The sequence below is a fragment of the Asparagus officinalis genome, chromosome 3, assembly GCF_001876935.1.
Source record: "Asparagus officinalis chromosome 3, Aspof.V1, whole genome shotgun sequence".
NCBI lineage: Eukaryota > Viridiplantae > Streptophyta > Magnoliopsida > Asparagales > Asparagaceae > Asparagus > Asparagus officinalis.
In genome coordinates, this window is record NC_033796.1 from 87,477,199 (window position 1) to 87,494,364 (window position 17,166).

General features: G+C 35.4%; 1 protein-coding gene across 3 annotated transcripts in view; it reads left to right on the plus strand.

Moving 5' to 3' along the window:
* LOC109834438 (GTPase Der) overlaps positions 1,746–17,166 on the plus strand; it is a 21,402-nt gene continuing 5,981 nt past the window's right edge. The window contains exons 1-8 of one of the 3 annotated variants that reach the window (XM_020402456.1): positions 1,748–2,128; positions 2,733–2,818; positions 5,861–5,944; positions 6,073–6,366; positions 8,967–9,106; positions 13,309–13,396; positions 13,984–14,181; positions 14,700–14,861. In XM_020402456.1, coding sequence (XP_020258045.1) covers positions 1,789–2,128; positions 2,733–2,818; positions 5,861–5,944; positions 6,073–6,366; positions 8,967–9,106; positions 13,309–13,396; positions 13,984–14,181; positions 14,700–14,861 — 1,392 coding nt within the window. In that variant the 5' untranslated portion in view covers positions 1,748–1,788. Of the gene's footprint in view, positions 2,129–2,732; positions 2,819–5,860; positions 5,945–6,072; positions 6,367–8,966; positions 9,107–13,308; positions 13,397–13,983; positions 14,182–14,699; positions 14,862–17,166 lie in introns of all 3 variants that reach the window. The other 2 variants (XM_020402457.1, XM_020402459.1) reach the window with 2 other exon arrangements.

Consider the following 17,166-nt stretch of genomic DNA (forward strand, 5'->3'; position numbering starts at 1 on the left):
GTCCCCCGGAAATTCTTATGCGATATTGACGCTAATTTAGAACTTTTAAATCCTTTTTAAAAATTATAAATCCTCTATTTACGTTAATTTACTGCTAAAACTTCTCTAATTATATTTTATACCTACTCTATTTCTATTTTAGAATAGCATTTGGTAGGTTTAATGGTAAATTTAGCAAATATGAAGAATTAAAATGTTTCAAAATTAACATGTATGCGTCAAATAAGAAAATTCTCATATTCCATAACTGAAGTATTAAAATGCAAATTTAAGGAACTTTAAGGTATATAACTGCAGCCAAAAGCAACTGAGGGGGTATATAAGTGCAAAGTTAGAAAAACTGTAGGGTATTTAAGTGTAGTTAAGCCTAAGGGCATCTCCAACCCATCACCAAAATGGTGCAAACAGTGTATTTTTTTACACTGTTCCTTCTCCAATCATGCCCCATTTCTTGCTCCATTTTGGTGCATTTGAACATTGTTGCACCAAATATGGCGTCACACTGTTCATCCGCGGTATTACTGTTCACATTTTTAAAAAAAAATTTAACTATTTATTTTTACCTCTTAATTAATATAAAAATAGATAAAAGGGAATAAACTAAGAATATACTGAGAATATTCTTTTTTGGTGTAAAAAATGATGCAATTGGTTAGAGATGTATTACTGTTTGATATGACTTTTGTATTATTTTGATGCAAAATTTGCACCATTTTAGTGCAATGGTCTAAGATATACCGATAATTTTGTCTCCCCGCTAGGGCTGTAACTTAAAAACCGATAACCGAAAAAATAACCACACCAAAGCCGAACCATAACCGAAAAAACCGAGGAAAGAAAAAAACCGCACCAAATCGAAAAAAATAACCGAAAACCGAAAGGTTTGGTGTGGTTTTGGTTTCGAATGTCTGGAAACCGAAACCGAACCGAAAAACCGAAAAGTTATTTTATTCCCATTTTGGTCTGAATGGAATTTACATTTTACTGACCCGGCTCAGCTTACGGGAAACCAAAACCGAAGCAAACAAGGGAAATGGATCAATTGGAAACTAAAATCTTATGTGGCAACATAGTCAGGTCCCAGAAACCACATTTCTCATGTTTTTTTTTCTTTTTCTTTTTCTTTCTTGCTAAATACTAACCAAACACACCCTTAGAACAATGGAAAATAGAGATGTCATTGGTACATGTGCAAGTTGTTGGAAACAATAGCATTCTACCAGAGAACCTCACGTATGAAGAGAACTACCCTCTGTTGTGTGGAAAAAAGTGTTATGATTCTTTAGCAAGACGCATGTACACTCCAATGTCTTCTGAAGATCTTGTTCTTCTAATTCTATGGGGAAAAAAAACCTGGATCCATAAATTTACAACTACAAACAAGTGGTCGGTAATTGATCTTGTTCTTCTGATCTATCATCTTTCTGCTATTCTAGTTTTTCATCGCTTTTTTCGGAAACGGTTATGTAATATGAGACATTTCTACTTTCTACTTTTCTAGACTTGTTTTCTTTATAGAATAACCGAAAAAAACCCGATATAAACCAGAGAAAAACCGAACCGAACTAAACCGAACACAATTGGTTTTTAAAAAAAATAGTGAAAAACCAAACCGAACCAAACCGAAAAAATAGATCGGTTTAGTGTTTGGTGTCACCTATTAACCGCACCATCTATTAACCGCACCATTCAAACCGATTAACAGCCCTACAGTCCCCGCTTTTAAACGGAGATATTTTTGAGCGGATAAAATAGGAAACTTTCTATCCTGGTTCTACTCATGCTCCGATGGCTTCAGCTCCCGCTTCTCTCAATTTCGCCTCAATCCCATCTAACCCAATCCAAACCCCTCCCCGCCTCCCCAAAACCCTCCTCCTCTCTCTAACCCTCCACAGAGCCCCAAGCCCCCTCCTTTCCTCTCACTCGCCCTTCACTCTCCGACGAAATTTCAAGCATTTTGCTGTCAATTCTGCCCTCAGGGAGGGCGAGGGTAAGGAATCCGAGGTGGAAGGGAGTGAGGAGGAGGAGGAGGAGGATGAAGATCTGCTTGATTTTGAATCGATGGAAGAGGAGGCGAGGGATGTTGTTAGAGATTACTCCCTCTCTTTGTCTCGTCAACTGGGGATAGGTAAAGGATTTTATGTTTCTTTGAGTATTTTGACGATCGAAGTTATGTCTTTTTTTTTGGGTAATGGTGTCCTTTCTAGTGTTGAAATCTTCTATAGAATACTAGGTGTCGTAGGACACCATGTTGAGGATGTATTTCTCATGTTATGTCTCCCGATCTATGCAAGTTTTCAAATCTTCGCCGTTACCTCTTGGCTTTTGTCCTGGAGGTGAGCGCGTGTCTATAGTTCAAATGGTTATCTCAGGCTCTCTCTCTCTCTTGGTTTAGGCGGACATGGAGGCTCGCTCCTTTGTTGCTTAGCTTAAGCTACATAATCAGAATTTCTAGATCTTTTGTTTGTCCGTTTTTAGATTATTTTCATTATACTAAATCTTAAAAATACAACTAAAATGTCATAGTGGTGTAAACCTATAATTGGATAGTTTATTGCCGATGTTCTCCGAGAGACTCTGGAGCATTTTCATAACGAATGAGCACTAACTGAACATGTTGTTTAGGATGTCAACGTAGGAGAATGTAGGAATATTGGGCTCTGCTTATGATGCTGTTGTCTATTTGTCTTTCTTCTGGATATTTAGTTTCTTACTATTTCTAATACTTCTAGAGGATGGAACGCGTGAGAAAAATGAAACTCGCAAGAAGCAAAAGCGCCAAAGAACTCCGAGCGGTGGTGTAAGTATGTCTTCAGCTGTGAGTCTTTCCCTGTTAGTATGCTTTGATATGTATGCATGTAGTTCTATATGTAACATAACAATAGTGAAATGCATTAGTTTCTTCAGTAAGATTTAACAGATAAACCCCCAACTAAGAAAGCTATACCGTGAGTCTTTCTCCGTTAGTATGCTTTGTTATGTATGCCAATCCTCATGCTAATATAACTAGGCAGCATTCTGAACTTTTTATGAATTGACCTTCATAGTGAGCACATATATTTCTAGGATAAATGGACAAAGAACGTGGAAATTTACTATATAGTTATACTATAGCTAGACTAATCTATATAATAAGTTATTATTATTTTTACACAATAAGGCTTCCAGGCTAGAAATTCTAAATGCAGCTTCTTGTACCTCCCATATTGTAGTGTTGATTTCATTGTATTATACTTGCATGTATCTATTGACCTTTATGTTCTTCTTCTCGTCTGTTCTGCCCCCCCCCCCCCCCCCCTTCCCCCCCCCCCCCCACCCCCTTCATATTTTTGGAGGTGCAGGGAGGGAGAGGTTGATGATCGTAAAAAGCCACCATTGTTTCTTTTTTTAAGAGAAATCCTTCTTCCTTGTCTCTAGTTATTATACTCCAGGTTATAATTGCATAATTTTTTTCAGGTGTTACTTTTCTTATTTCTATACTCCCTCGGTTTAAAATAAACTTCCTTAACTAGTTTGTCTTATTCCTGTACATTTATTTTTATAGATTCTTAATTTGATTTATTATTACTTTAATTTTCTTTGGTAATTCTTTTGTTGAATCATGTTTTCTTCTTTGCAGTACTTTCAGGTGTTAGTTCTCTTCTACAGTTCTACTCACTACAACAATAGTTGCATATGCCCCCACTTGTTTTACGGCACCCGTAGAAGTGTTCTGTTAATTTGTTAATTGAAAAAAAAAAAAAAAAACCTGATACAAGTAAAAAATGTCACTAGCCATGACACATTTATGTTGTTAGATACAAAATAAAACAAAAGTGGAAAAAGCGTTTCATCTTTCATTGGAGCACTTGATCGAGATGAACTTGTTCTTTAGTCCCACATCGCTCAGTTAAGAACAAGCCATGTAAAAATAATTTTGTGGAATTCACATTTCCACTAGTTTGGGTAGGAATATAAAGAGCGTATGTGCCTTCAAAGCTGGTGGGATGTTAGTGGCGATTCAGTTAAGTGACGTTTGATTGAGGAAAAAAAGTGCAGGAAGTTGATCCCTATAAAGGATATGAACTGACATGAAAAACAAGAAAATTGGAACATGATACAGATATGTGTCGCAACTCTCAAAACATGTATATGTCACAATGCTTCGCCCATATATGTCGTGAGTTTTGCAACAAATTCCCGCATATGTAGAACTTCCCTCTCTGCACGTGCTCTACCCACACTATCGACTTGTGTCACGCTTCATTTATGGGATACAGAAAATGTGACTCAAGGTGACAAAAAGAGTATCACAAAGTTACAACTTTTGTTGTAGTGACTTATATCATTCAATTGCTCTTTCAGTTGAGGGTAAACTTTCTTAATTAGTATATCTTATTTCTATAGTACATTATTTTTTATTAATTCTTTATGATGATTTTATTCCCTTTAATATAGGGAACTCCTATCGTTTTGTAGTTTTCATTGTTGGGGGTTGTGTCTTAAAGTTTAGCCATTCGGAATTTTCTTTGTTTCCTTTATGTTTTTATTTTTCTGGAGTTGGTTATTTTTTATTATACTTTAATCATGGTAATCAAGGTGTGCAATCTTAACTTTGAGAAACATCCAAGTTTATCATTTGGGGTCAACTTGCACCCCTGTATGATCTCAAAATCTCAATCCTGAGAAAATTGTTGGTTTGCATACTTCTTCTTGTGGCTGATAATAGTCTTAAATCGTTATCATGTTTCCTGGCCTTCTGGACTCAAATTTGATGTTCTTCACTTTATTTAGTGTTTGAATGGAATCAATCTGATCTGAGTATAACGGACTGAACCGGATGCTTATGTTTTGTATTGAAGTCTAATGACAATCTACGAGAATACAGTACTCCTGACACTTGTGAACCATTCCTGAGATGTTTAAAATAGAAAATGAGGGTCTTGGCAACATCTTTTAGGCTTTATCATCAAAAGAAAATATGTAAGGGATTACAGCCAAGAAATTGGATGTGGGATTTGAATTTTTTCACGTGTCCAGTTATGATTTGTCCATAAATTTTCAATGAATATCCGATTGTCAGTAGTTGACCAATCTATTTGAATCTACTGGGTGAAAGTACATACTTTATCGTATGGACTCTGATATTTCATGAAAAGCACTGAGTAATCTGTTCAACTTGGTTGACTAAAATCACATGCTTGTCTTGAATAAATTTTCTGTTTTCATGCTCTACTCCTACCTAAGAAAATTATTAGCACCAGAAGGTCTTGCCGTGAAACTTACTGTTTTCATGCGCTACTCCTGCCTATGAAAATTATTAGCACCAGAAGGTCTTGCCATGAAACTTAATAGGACAACTTGCAAGTAGGAAAAAGTACCTTGGTTGTGTAGGTGTAAGCTTATGCAACTAGCACACAACCCACACTAATTCTCCTACCCCTGAAACAGTCTAGAAAATGTTGAGATGATAATATATGCTAGAGGGAATGCTATTCACCTTTAAGAGATGATATATTCCAGAGAGCCAGCATAGGCTCTTGTTTTTTTATGCCATGCTGGAACTGTAATGTAGCAATCTATCTTTAGCTGCAGCTTCTTATGAAGGATATTTGGTGATTTCTTTTGATTATCAAGGTCAACTTTCCTAAATATATTGAGAATTCCATGATAAGAGAGCCTATGTGATTAGGCCTTAAATTAATTTGTTACTGTACTTGTTGGTTTGTATTTGGTAGCTGAAGGTAGTAAATGTGTTTTTAGTTCTTCGCAATGCAATGTTTATTGTCATCATTATTAACTGTTTCCCTTTTGTTCTGAGTGTATCCATGGCTGAATTGACGAATAATATGATGCAAAATATTTACCTCTCAATTTTCAGGTCCCTGACCATCTTCTTCCAAAGGTCACAATAGTTGGACGACCAAATGTTGGCAAATCAGCATTATTCAACCGTCTTGTTGGGGTATCTTTCTATGACGTTATACTTACTTTTCATTTATCACATATTCAATGGTTCAATATATTCTTACAATCTAAGTTAGATCTTTTCGAGGAAATGTTTATGCAGTCTAATTTTTCAAATGGTTAAAGGGAAACAGGGCTATTGTTGTTGATGAACCTGGCGTTACTAGAGATCGATTGTATGGAAGATCTTTTTGGGGTGATTGTCATTTTATGGTAGTAGATACTGGGGGCGTCATGACTTTTTCCAAGTCTCAGGATGATGTTATGGAAGAACTAGCAATTACAACTACAGTTGGTATGGATGGGATTCCTCTTGCCACAAGGGAAGCAGCTGTTGCAAGGATGCCATCAATGATAGAGAGACAAGCTGCTGCTGCTGTTGAAGAAGCAGCTGTTATTATATTCCTAGTGGATGGCCAGGTATCTTGTAATGTTAAGACATATCTGGAACTTATGTATTGTTCTTTTATTGTTCAATTGTTTCCCTGAACGGGAGTAGTAGAGTTGTCATAGTGTTCAGACTGAAGTAACTACAACATCTATTAAAATGTTAATCAGTACTTTGGAAGCAAATAGATCTAACTTGGTTACTAAATTTTGAAATGAAAGGTTTAAGAAATTATCATGTATTATGTTTTTTGTCCGAATATCTATATTGACAAAATTGTGAACCAGTCAATGCTACTTGATTTAGCACTATGAGAGAGCTTTTGACATTAGCACCAGGAGGGGGATATACTAGCACCACTTGGAATGAATTTTGTTTTCTTTATTTTTTTTTTGTCTCTAGCATTGAGATTCTCTTATCAGAGGTCGCCGATCTGTGATTTTCAAGATTGCAGGACTTGGTTGAAACAATGTTTTCTTTTATTTTGATTGCCAATCTGACTTTTATGATCAACTGAAGGTCGAAATGCTTTGTTTAAGGTTGTGCATTGCGAAATAATCTGAATATGATTTGTGAATTATGTCGAAGAACAAGAAATTAGTGGAACTAACTATTCTTAAAGGTCTTTCTATATAGAAGTCTGACTAGCCTGGGAGCCGAAGTACCAAGCAAAACGTAGCTGCAAAAGCCAGGTCCAAGATCTTGAGTTGCAGAAAGACTTAGGTCCCAGAATCAAACAACGTTCTTCATGCACTGACATATTTTATTCTTTATCGTTTTTAATCTGCCAACCAAAACATTGGAGTATTCAAGGATTATCAGAAAATTCCATCTGAAATCTCTGAATCCTCTATGTTGTCATTCCTGTTGACACAGTAAGAGAATCCATTTTGACTCAGTATAAAAGTAGGGATAATGAATTTGAATATGATCCTGGATCAATTAAGATACTTTCAGAAGCAAGATCTCTCCCAATTTGAGATCAAACAGAAATCTGATTATAGGATTTTGCTGTTCCTGCTAGAAAATCGGAATATGGTTCAGACATATGGCTTGGAGTTGTTCAAATTTATTTCCTTTCAATCCCAAGTTGTAATCTTCAGACATGGATATATGATATATCCAATTATCTCTGAGTTTGGAGTTTGGAGTTTGTGGTTTTGTGGGTTTCTCCATACAAGGCAACCTTATGAGTGATGCTGTGTCATATTGAAGTCAATCACATTAGATGTTCCCATGATGTATTTCATATACCATTACCGAGGTTATGCTAACTAATCGAGCATATTGGTCGATTGCAACGAATCTAGCCATCATTGTTCGTCATGTTGTGGGTTGTGTCTGCTTCACATCTGGCTTTTAGACAATTGTATATCACTATATTCGAGGAAATATCTGTATTTGTTAGGTTGCGGCTATGGTTACTAGAGTCTATATCTGATAGGATATGGTTACGGATACAGATATGTTGTGAAATATCGGGATCCATATCTAAAATATCTGAATATATGTTGGGCATACAATTGTAATAGTTTTAAACCTTATATTAATGGATTTTAGGTTAATTTTAATTATCAAGAGATCTAATCTTTGCCTTTTTAGATATAACAGACATATTAATAAACTCTCTTGTATCATATGAAATATATATATATATATATATATATATATATATATATATGTGTGTGTGTGTGTGTGTGTGTGTGTGTGTGTGTGTGTGTCCATATCAGAAATATCTGAATATATGTTGGGCATACAATTGTAATAGTTTTAAACCTTATATTAATGGATTTTGGGTTAATTTTAATTATCAAGAGATCTAATCTTTGCCTTTTCAGATATGTGTGTGTGTAACTGTGTATCCATATCCGAAATATCTAAATATATGTGTGTGTGTCCATATCCGAAATATCTGAATATATGTTGGGCATACAATTGTAATAGTTTTAAACCTTATAGTAATGGATTTTGGGTTAATTTTAATTATCAAGAGATCTAATCTTTGCCTTTTCAGATATGTGTGTGTATTCATATCCAAAATATCTTAATATATGCTGGGCATACAATTGTAATAGTTTTAAACCTTATGTTAATGGATTTTGGGTTAATTTTAATTATCAAGAGATCTAATCTTTGCTTTTTCAGATATAACAGACATATTAATAAACTCTCTTGTATCATATGAACTATATATGTGTGTGTGTTCAGTATTATCTAGTTTTCTCATATCCATTTTATGTTCACACGAGCATGCGCGCATGTCTACATGTATATTTGCTTAAATATTCGCATGTATATCCGTATCTGTCTCTGATAGTGGCTATGGATATGGAACTTCCTTACCGAGACATATCCGTATCTGTATCCGTGAGGCAAGCCGATACAAATATGATTAGTATCATATCCGAGCCGTATAAGGACCGTATGCACCCCTCCATCACTCGCCTTGTTGAATTTTCTGTTCACTCATCTATGAGCAAGCAAACTTATGATTCGTTTGAACTATGAAAATTTTGATACCTACTGCACTTAAAATGTTCATAATTATCCTTATTCACTTCAATTGGTACATTTGATTTGTTGATGGCGCACATGGTTCTTTCTTCTCTAATGAAAGACGATTTTTGAGCAGGCAGGACTAATGGCTGCTGACGTGGAAATTGCAGATTGGTTGCGAAAAAGTCATTCTGATAAATGCATCATCCTTGCCGTGAACAAATGTGAGTCTCCACGTAAAGGACTAATGCAAGCGTCAGAATTTTGGTCCTTAGGGTAAGTTTTGGAGCATCATGTTATGTGCCTCTCATTATGTAACTCCACATTAGTAGAGGAAAAGGTGAAGGTTTCTTTTCTATGTTCCGGATACAAAAAAAGACTTAGTAGATTAGAGTTACAAGACTCATGCACAAAAATCGTTTATGATATTTCTGCTTTCTCGAGTCAATCATCTATACCCTAGGCTTTTTTCAAAAGGGGGTAATGTAAGAAACAACTACATTCCAAACTGAAGACTTACTATATCTCTGGCAAACAGTAGGTCATAAATCAGAGTGGAAAATAACATACATAACACTTTTAATAGGAGTGTAATTGCCGTTGTGTCCATGAAAGTACTTTACTTTGGTTGGGAATTGTCATCTGTGTATCACACTGCACGAAGAACTCCATTTTACGTGCACAATTCTAATATGGTACGTTCTACGCGAAACCATCTAATAGTCTTGAGAAAGGTCACTTGTGATTCCTCTTCTTGGAAAGTATTTGTTAATGTGCTCCGAGAAGGAATATGCTTTACTCGTAAGAAAAATTAATTACTAGTCTTTCAGTGCAACCGATGTGTGCATGATGCTGAATTGGAGTTGAATTGTCCAGGGAATAAACAATATATTATTTTTTTTTCCTCCCAAGTGTGATGACATTTCCTTTGATTAAAATCAAAGTTTGAGGGCATTGCACTCAATTTTCTAGGTGTGAGAGAATTTCTTTTTTTTCCTTCAAATATGAGTACATTTCCTTTTTCCCCCTCCAAGTGGGAGGGTATTTATAGAATTCTAAAGACGTCTCACAGACAGAAGGTGGCATCTTAAATATGTAGTATAGATTCTTAAAGCAGATAAAAAAAGATGCAACGTTGTCAGATGAAGAAATAGAAGTGCCGAACTGATGTTACATGGTTAATAAGGTAATACCCCTTGATTAGTAGACATGTACACGAGTATCGTGCTCCTACACGGATGCAAGGAGTTGAATATGGTAATTGTCAAAATATCGGATACAAGGCACAACTATGTGTGTTTCACTCGGCTTTATATATACTTGACAATATAAATTTGTTAGATATTATTAGCATTTAGATCTAGTAGATGTTATGAGAATATGTGATTTGATATGATTTTATCTCATACATATTTTGTAATATCCTCCTAATATATATTTAAGAGAGGTTAGAGTTAGATGAATAAACACATTTGCCTCTCATAGGATCAGAGCCTACTCGATCCTAACCATTTTTCTTATCTTTCTAAACTTGAGGCCGTCGAGGGGGTATTACGTAGCTTTCATGCTCCTCTTGGCGGCTATGACAACATTTTTTATTTCTGAACATTTGTTTACTAAATCATTGTTGAACTTTAATAAAAAACCCTACCCTTGAGAGACCCTAACCTCAAAAGGGAAAAAGACAATGTTCATCACAGGTACTGTTTGTTGATGAACAATACCACTCGTGTACAGTCATCTTCTGATGATTGGATACAAAAGTACGTAGTTGACTTCGATGTTGCTTCTATTGGTTGGCTTGCCTAGGAATTCTCTCTACCGATTGACCTGCCTAGGTTTTCTCTTTGTTGACTAACTCGCCTAGGATTCTACTGCCGTACCCATCTGGGGATTCTACTGACATACCCGTTTAGGTTTTCTACTGGCTCACCCGCGTAGGGTGATTCTACTGGCTTACCCGCCAAGGGTGTTTCTATCGGCTTACTTGCCTAAGGTTTCTACTAGTTTTAGGTGAGTTTCTTCTTGTTGTGACTACACTTTTCTGATCGCTGGTATCTTTAAGTATTCTGAGCATGTACATATTACCAAAACTCTTGCAACTAGTCATTCTATTTCCATTTGTAACAAGCTAGACATATATTGTGTAGGGTCCTGTTTTGCTTATGTATACCAAGTGTAGGATCGTGACCCTTAAGAATAGAGTGCGCTCTTATAAAAATCTGCGGAAGCTTTACACTTAAACACTAGAGGGTGAGTTTGCAAAGTATATTATAAATTGCAAAGAAAGAATGGCAATCTCAGAAAATAAACATCACAAACACAAGCATGTATACTGGTTCCACCTCCCCGGTGTACATCCAGTCCCCAAGCAAATCCCGCTTGAGATTTCCACTATAATTTTGAAACCTTACAAAATCAAAAGCAAACCTGACCAATTTGCAAGACCATGCAAATTACAACACCAATTGACAAGACCATGCCAATTGCCACCCAATCTCTAAACCAAGAGATCAACCCTCTCAAACCCGAGAGAAATCCTTTTTGAAGCAAGAACACAATTGATCCTATAAGCCTTGAATGTGTAGTGAAGTGCTGCAGTGGCTTAGGATTCTTTTAACTCTCTGAATATTGCCTATACAATCTCTAAGAATGATTGAAACCAAGGCAATATCAGAAACTCTCTTTTTCTAAACACTTAGCATGAAAATCTGGAAAATTAGAGAGTGAATATGCACAAAATGTTTGATCTTGCAAGTGCAAAACTTAGTTGTTGTTTTCTGATGTTTAAACCTATTTATAGCCTCTGAAATGACATAATTTTAAACCCAATTAACGTCCACAAAACGGCTATAAACAGTCACTTATTTTAAACCTGAAACCTGGAAAAACTGCATCTGTAATCGACTACAAGTCATAATAGTCGACTACACTGAGTCTAAACAGACTCTGTGAAGTCAGAAAATTGCTTAGTAGTCGACTACAAGGCATAGTAGTCGACTACACTGTAAACTCAGATTCTGGAATTTTTCTATTTAGTATTTTGACTGTAACTTTCTCATCCGATATCAGAATGAGGTGATTTAAGATTCGTTGGAAAGCTCTTGAAGAGACCTACAGCTTTGATCTTTTGAGTTTTTCCAGATTCTAATTGCTAAGGGATGTAAATGAAATGTTTTAAGACTCACCCAATATTTATAAACTCTAATGGCTAACATAGGGGATTTCTATTGTTAACCAACGCATTAAGCATGTGTTAGTGTGTTCTAACACTATGTGTGTGCATGTGTGTGAGTGATCAAGGCTTGTACAAATTTCTAAGCAAAGAAAATATAAAATTACATTTTGACAATAAAGTATATCTTCTTCTTTGCTTCATTTTGCCTTGAACTCATCTATGTCTTGAGTATCTCTTTGAATATAATTATTGATATAGCTCTGATACTGCAAAACAAATGTTAGCACATAATACACACAACATATAATATTTGTTATCATCAAAACAAACTAATCTTGGGGTCAAGATTCCTAACATATTGAATATATGTTCCAGTTTGAGGGGAAGTGTTAGATATTATTAGTATTTAAAACTAGTACATATTATGAGATATTGTTGAGATATTGTGAGATGTGATTTGATATGGATTTATCTCATACCTATTTTATAATATCTCCTAATCTCTTTTTAAAAGAGTTTAGGATTAGATGAATAAACAACTTTATCTCTCTATTTCTCTACAACAAAATTGATATTACTATTCTTATATGAAAGAACCCAACTTTATAAAACAATATACAACATAATCAGCTTTTGTCCCAAAAAGGCACAATTAAGTCCATCTTATATAAAAATCTTCAAACATGGATGGACATGCTTGTTATGTCGAGTTGTTCCGGGACGCCAATCTTTTGTTGGATTGAAAGAAATGTCATGCATATCATAGGTAATACCTCTTAGCATTCTTGAAAAGCCCATAAGGTTTCTATCATCTTCAAGACTCCAATGTGTGTGGTCACGTCAAATTTCGATGACAAACTAACTTCATTTTCTTTGGAGGACACTTAACTCAAACATAGATCTGTTAGCTGTTGTGAAGATACTTCAGAAGCAAAAGGATAGTTGAGAGAAGTTCAATATGACGATGGAAATTTTGAAGTTAAATTTATGTAGATTGGCTTTAGAGAGAAATCCAATATGATGATGGAAAATTTGAAGTTAATTTTATGCAGATTGGCTTCTCTGTAATGTGCCTCATGAACGATCATGAATTTGGATATCAGAAGATCTGCTGATTATACAATTCTTTGAATAGTACAGTCAGCTTCCCTTAAATAATTACAATGTTATATTCTTTCATCATGTGCTAAAATCTGTTCATATAAGCAGAAGCTGACTGTACTAAGCATTGGTATGTGATATGTGTTTACACTTTACATACATGTAACAGATGTAATAAGTTATTGAGTATACTTGTCAGGTTGTCTCCTATGCCGATATCCGCCATTTCGGGCACTGGAACTGGAGAGCTTCTCGATCTTGTTTGTGCGGACCTGAATAAAATTGAGGTATGCTGGCCCAATATATTCATTTTGGAATTTAGTCCGATATATGAATTATGATTTTTGTAATGGATTTTATAGAAATAATTAAATTTTTTATTTATTTGGCTGCTTCTGTTTTATTTGATTTCTTTTAGCAAAATAATGGTCAATAATTTTTTGATAGCTATGGTGTCTGGCTAGTTCTTTAAGGCAAAGTATCATTCATCAAAAAGGCCTCATATTTATGGATGATCTATGCATTAAAAACACAGCAAACTTTAATTTGCTGGACCCACAACTAGATATCTTTTTTGGAATAATAAGAATGAATAACTTCTGCCCTCACCTTAGCATGGGAGAAAAATCCTTCATCATTCTTGGAGCGTAATGAACTTTTAACCTCTCCCATCACTAGCAAGCACCTCTTTCAATATCCAAATACCTCTTCTGAGCCCTAAGGAAGTGTTCATATTCATTATAAAAATTTTATATTGTAGTTTCTTGTTCGATCCTGCAGGTGTACTGCTGTGGTTCTTTTAACAGCTTACATAATTTATGCAGCCATCTTTTTTATATTATAGTTTGGTTTAATAGTAATGGTGCAATTGCAGGCTCCGCAGGACACTGAAAAGTATGGAGAAGAACAAGAAGAAAGCTATGTGCCTTCTATTGCTATTGTCGGTAGGCCAAATGTCGGAAAAAGTAGCATATTGAATGCATTGGTTGGTGAAGACAGAACAATTGTTAGTCCAATCAGTGGAACAACTCGTGATGCAATTGATACTGAATTTACTGGTCCAGATGGGCAGGTTCGTCTACTAATAATACGGAATAATTGTCACTGGTTGGTCATTTTAGATACTTCTGTTATATTATGCATTATTCATGATTCATCTATGTACTTTTGTACTTCTAATTGTGTATAATATATGCTTAAGTTTATATTAATGTTCTAGAAACTAACACTGATGTATTTTGAATTACCATACTGATACATGCTTTTCTTATTTGTAGCATGAATCTCAACTCTCCTTTGTAGTACTTCAGTTTCATCTCTGATATGAGACTATTGTCTGCTATCAATGACACCTCATTTCCTATTTCCATCTTTTCCTAGCATAACTTGCCAACAGGAATCTGGTAGTTCTCTTAAGGAAGTTTCTGTTTCATTTTTCTTTGAAAACAGAACTCCTTGCAATTTATTTTTTGGCTTTTATATGAAGACAGGAATAACTACAATGTTCCAAAGGCGTTTTTGAAGTACATATTGTTAAATTTTTTATGAACTGTAAATTTAGTGATAATTTTTAATGTTATTGTATTACAGAAGTTCAAACTAATTGATACTGCTGGCATTCGCCGTAGAGCAGCAGTAGCTTCAGCTGGTAGCACCACCGAGGCCTTATCAGTGAACCGAGCATTTCGTGCAATACGTCGCTCAGATGTAGTAGCTCTTGTTATTGAAGCTATGGCCTGCATTACAGAACAGGTATTTTGTCTTATAGACCTGCTGGCACAGGACAATTTATAGAGCTTTACTAAACAAGTAATCTAATGAACTCAACGTAATACATATGCAAAATTAACACAAGAGATCAGCAGAATTTAACTATAAATAATTAAATAATAAAATTATGAACCGACAATAAATAAAACTACATGTCTAATAGTGATTATAACTATGAAAATATAAGTTCGAATTAAACCGAAGGCAGTGAAATAACTCTGGCACAACTTGCAAAACTTCAAAGAGCAATGACTTCTCGAATTGAACACCAATGAATTAAACTAATCAAAATATAATCAAGTTTCGGATTGTTAAACACAAACCTTGATTTTCAACTTTGAATGAGCTATGGTAGGACCTATAGAAAGGAATTGATGATGTCCTGAAGCTCTTTTGTTGGAATCTGATGTTGTCGAGGGCTGGTTCGAGGTTTTCTTGTATCTATGTTGTTACGAGGAAGAAGACAAGTGGATGAGGGCGGTGGCTTCTTGTATTCGCTACTTGAAGAAGATGAATTCTAGGTGGATCTGGTATTCGCTCGAAGATGACAATGATGCGGAGTTGTATCCATAGCTTCTGTCTCGCATGAAACAGAGAAGGTGGAAAGAAAAAAAAATCACAGGAGAGGAATTTTGAGGGATGATGTAGCAGAGGTTTAATATTGATGTATGGAAGAGATTAATTGGGAGAATGGTTTTGAGATTAGAAGAACGACTGAGATTGATCACACGAAAACAAAAATAATAAAACTTAGAATAGGCTGGAATCACTCTCAACACCTATTCTCTGAAGTCACTCATATATTTTCTCGAACTCTCAAATTTTATTCATCTAAATCTCTGAAAAATAGTGAAAAGCTCAACCCATATTTATATAGGGTTTCTCTTATCCTACTACATTTCAAATTCTAAAAGAATTCTATCTTGAAGGACTTAAAACTTAAATCAAACACTAACTAAAAATTAAATCTAAACTAATCATAATTTTATCTTGATCCCCGTCAACTCTCCCTAGCTTGGAGAAATTCACCACTGGTGAATGCATGGTGAATGCATGTGACAGTGATGCTCCGGTTCAAGTTGCTGGATCACATTTGAATCTTGATGTATGTGCCAACGAACAAGGTATTTGTGAATGTCGTCATCGGCAGTCGACGCACCTCCATCATCAAAATCCTGATATCAAGTGGCATCATAGGAGTCAATGGTAAACGAACTGGTGGTGTAACATCGGTGGCATCACAAGTCACAAAATCCATGGGCTTATGATATAGAACGAGATCCTTGACATCGAAGATTGGATTTATACTTCTATCTTCTGGGACGTCTAATTGGTAGGCACTCACTTCAATCTGTCTAACAAGTCGATAAGTTTTTGTTCGTTGTGCGTGAAACTTTCACAATTCCAGGAGGGGACCTCTCAGGTTGCACCCGAATTAAAAACCTAATAATTACATGTTTGAATACCATATTGGTGTGCTACTCTATGTAAAAGCACATCATAGCATACACTATCTTAGATAGTATTATGATACAACATAGTTGTAAAATCTTTGAGTGCTACTAATTGGAAAGCTACTGCTTCACTTCATTATTAGCTATTTCACGCTCTTCGCACGAAGATTATAGGTGTAGGTAGACCAAAAAAACTTGCTATTTTGTGGAATATAATTTAATAAGAAAAGAGTCACTAGACATTCGTGAAGTTCAAGGCTGAGAGTTGTACTAGAAGAACAAACTTTAAATGTTTTTGTTAGGGGTGCTAGCCTTAGGCTTAAGGTTAGGGTTAGAAGGTGAAAATAGGCATCGTAACTATATGATAACAGAGACTATATGATAACAGAGACGGGCTCCTGGCAGCAGCCAAAATTCAACTATTAATACAACATACATATTTTTATAATCAAATATGCATCGGTACTTGTAAAACCTCAGGAAAAGATGGGTGGGTACTTAAATGAATACTTGAACGCGCTCATATGAGGGGAAGAGAGCCGCAGGGGAGGGGGGAAGGGGGGTTGGGGCACATTTTACGAAATCTATAATTTTTTCTCTTCTCTCAAGTCCTTTTCTTCTTAGGAGAAAATTGTCTCATCTCCCAAGTTTTCTTCTCGAGAGAACGAATGGAAGGAGAGAGAAAGGTGTTTAGTTAGCATGCAAGTTCAGGAAACTAAAGCCCTTACTCCTCTAAAGTTTCAACTTTCAAGAAGATCCGTGTTTATTATGGAAGTAATACTTGGGAATAAAAATAGCTACCTGGATGCTACTAATAAACCTTACAATTACAA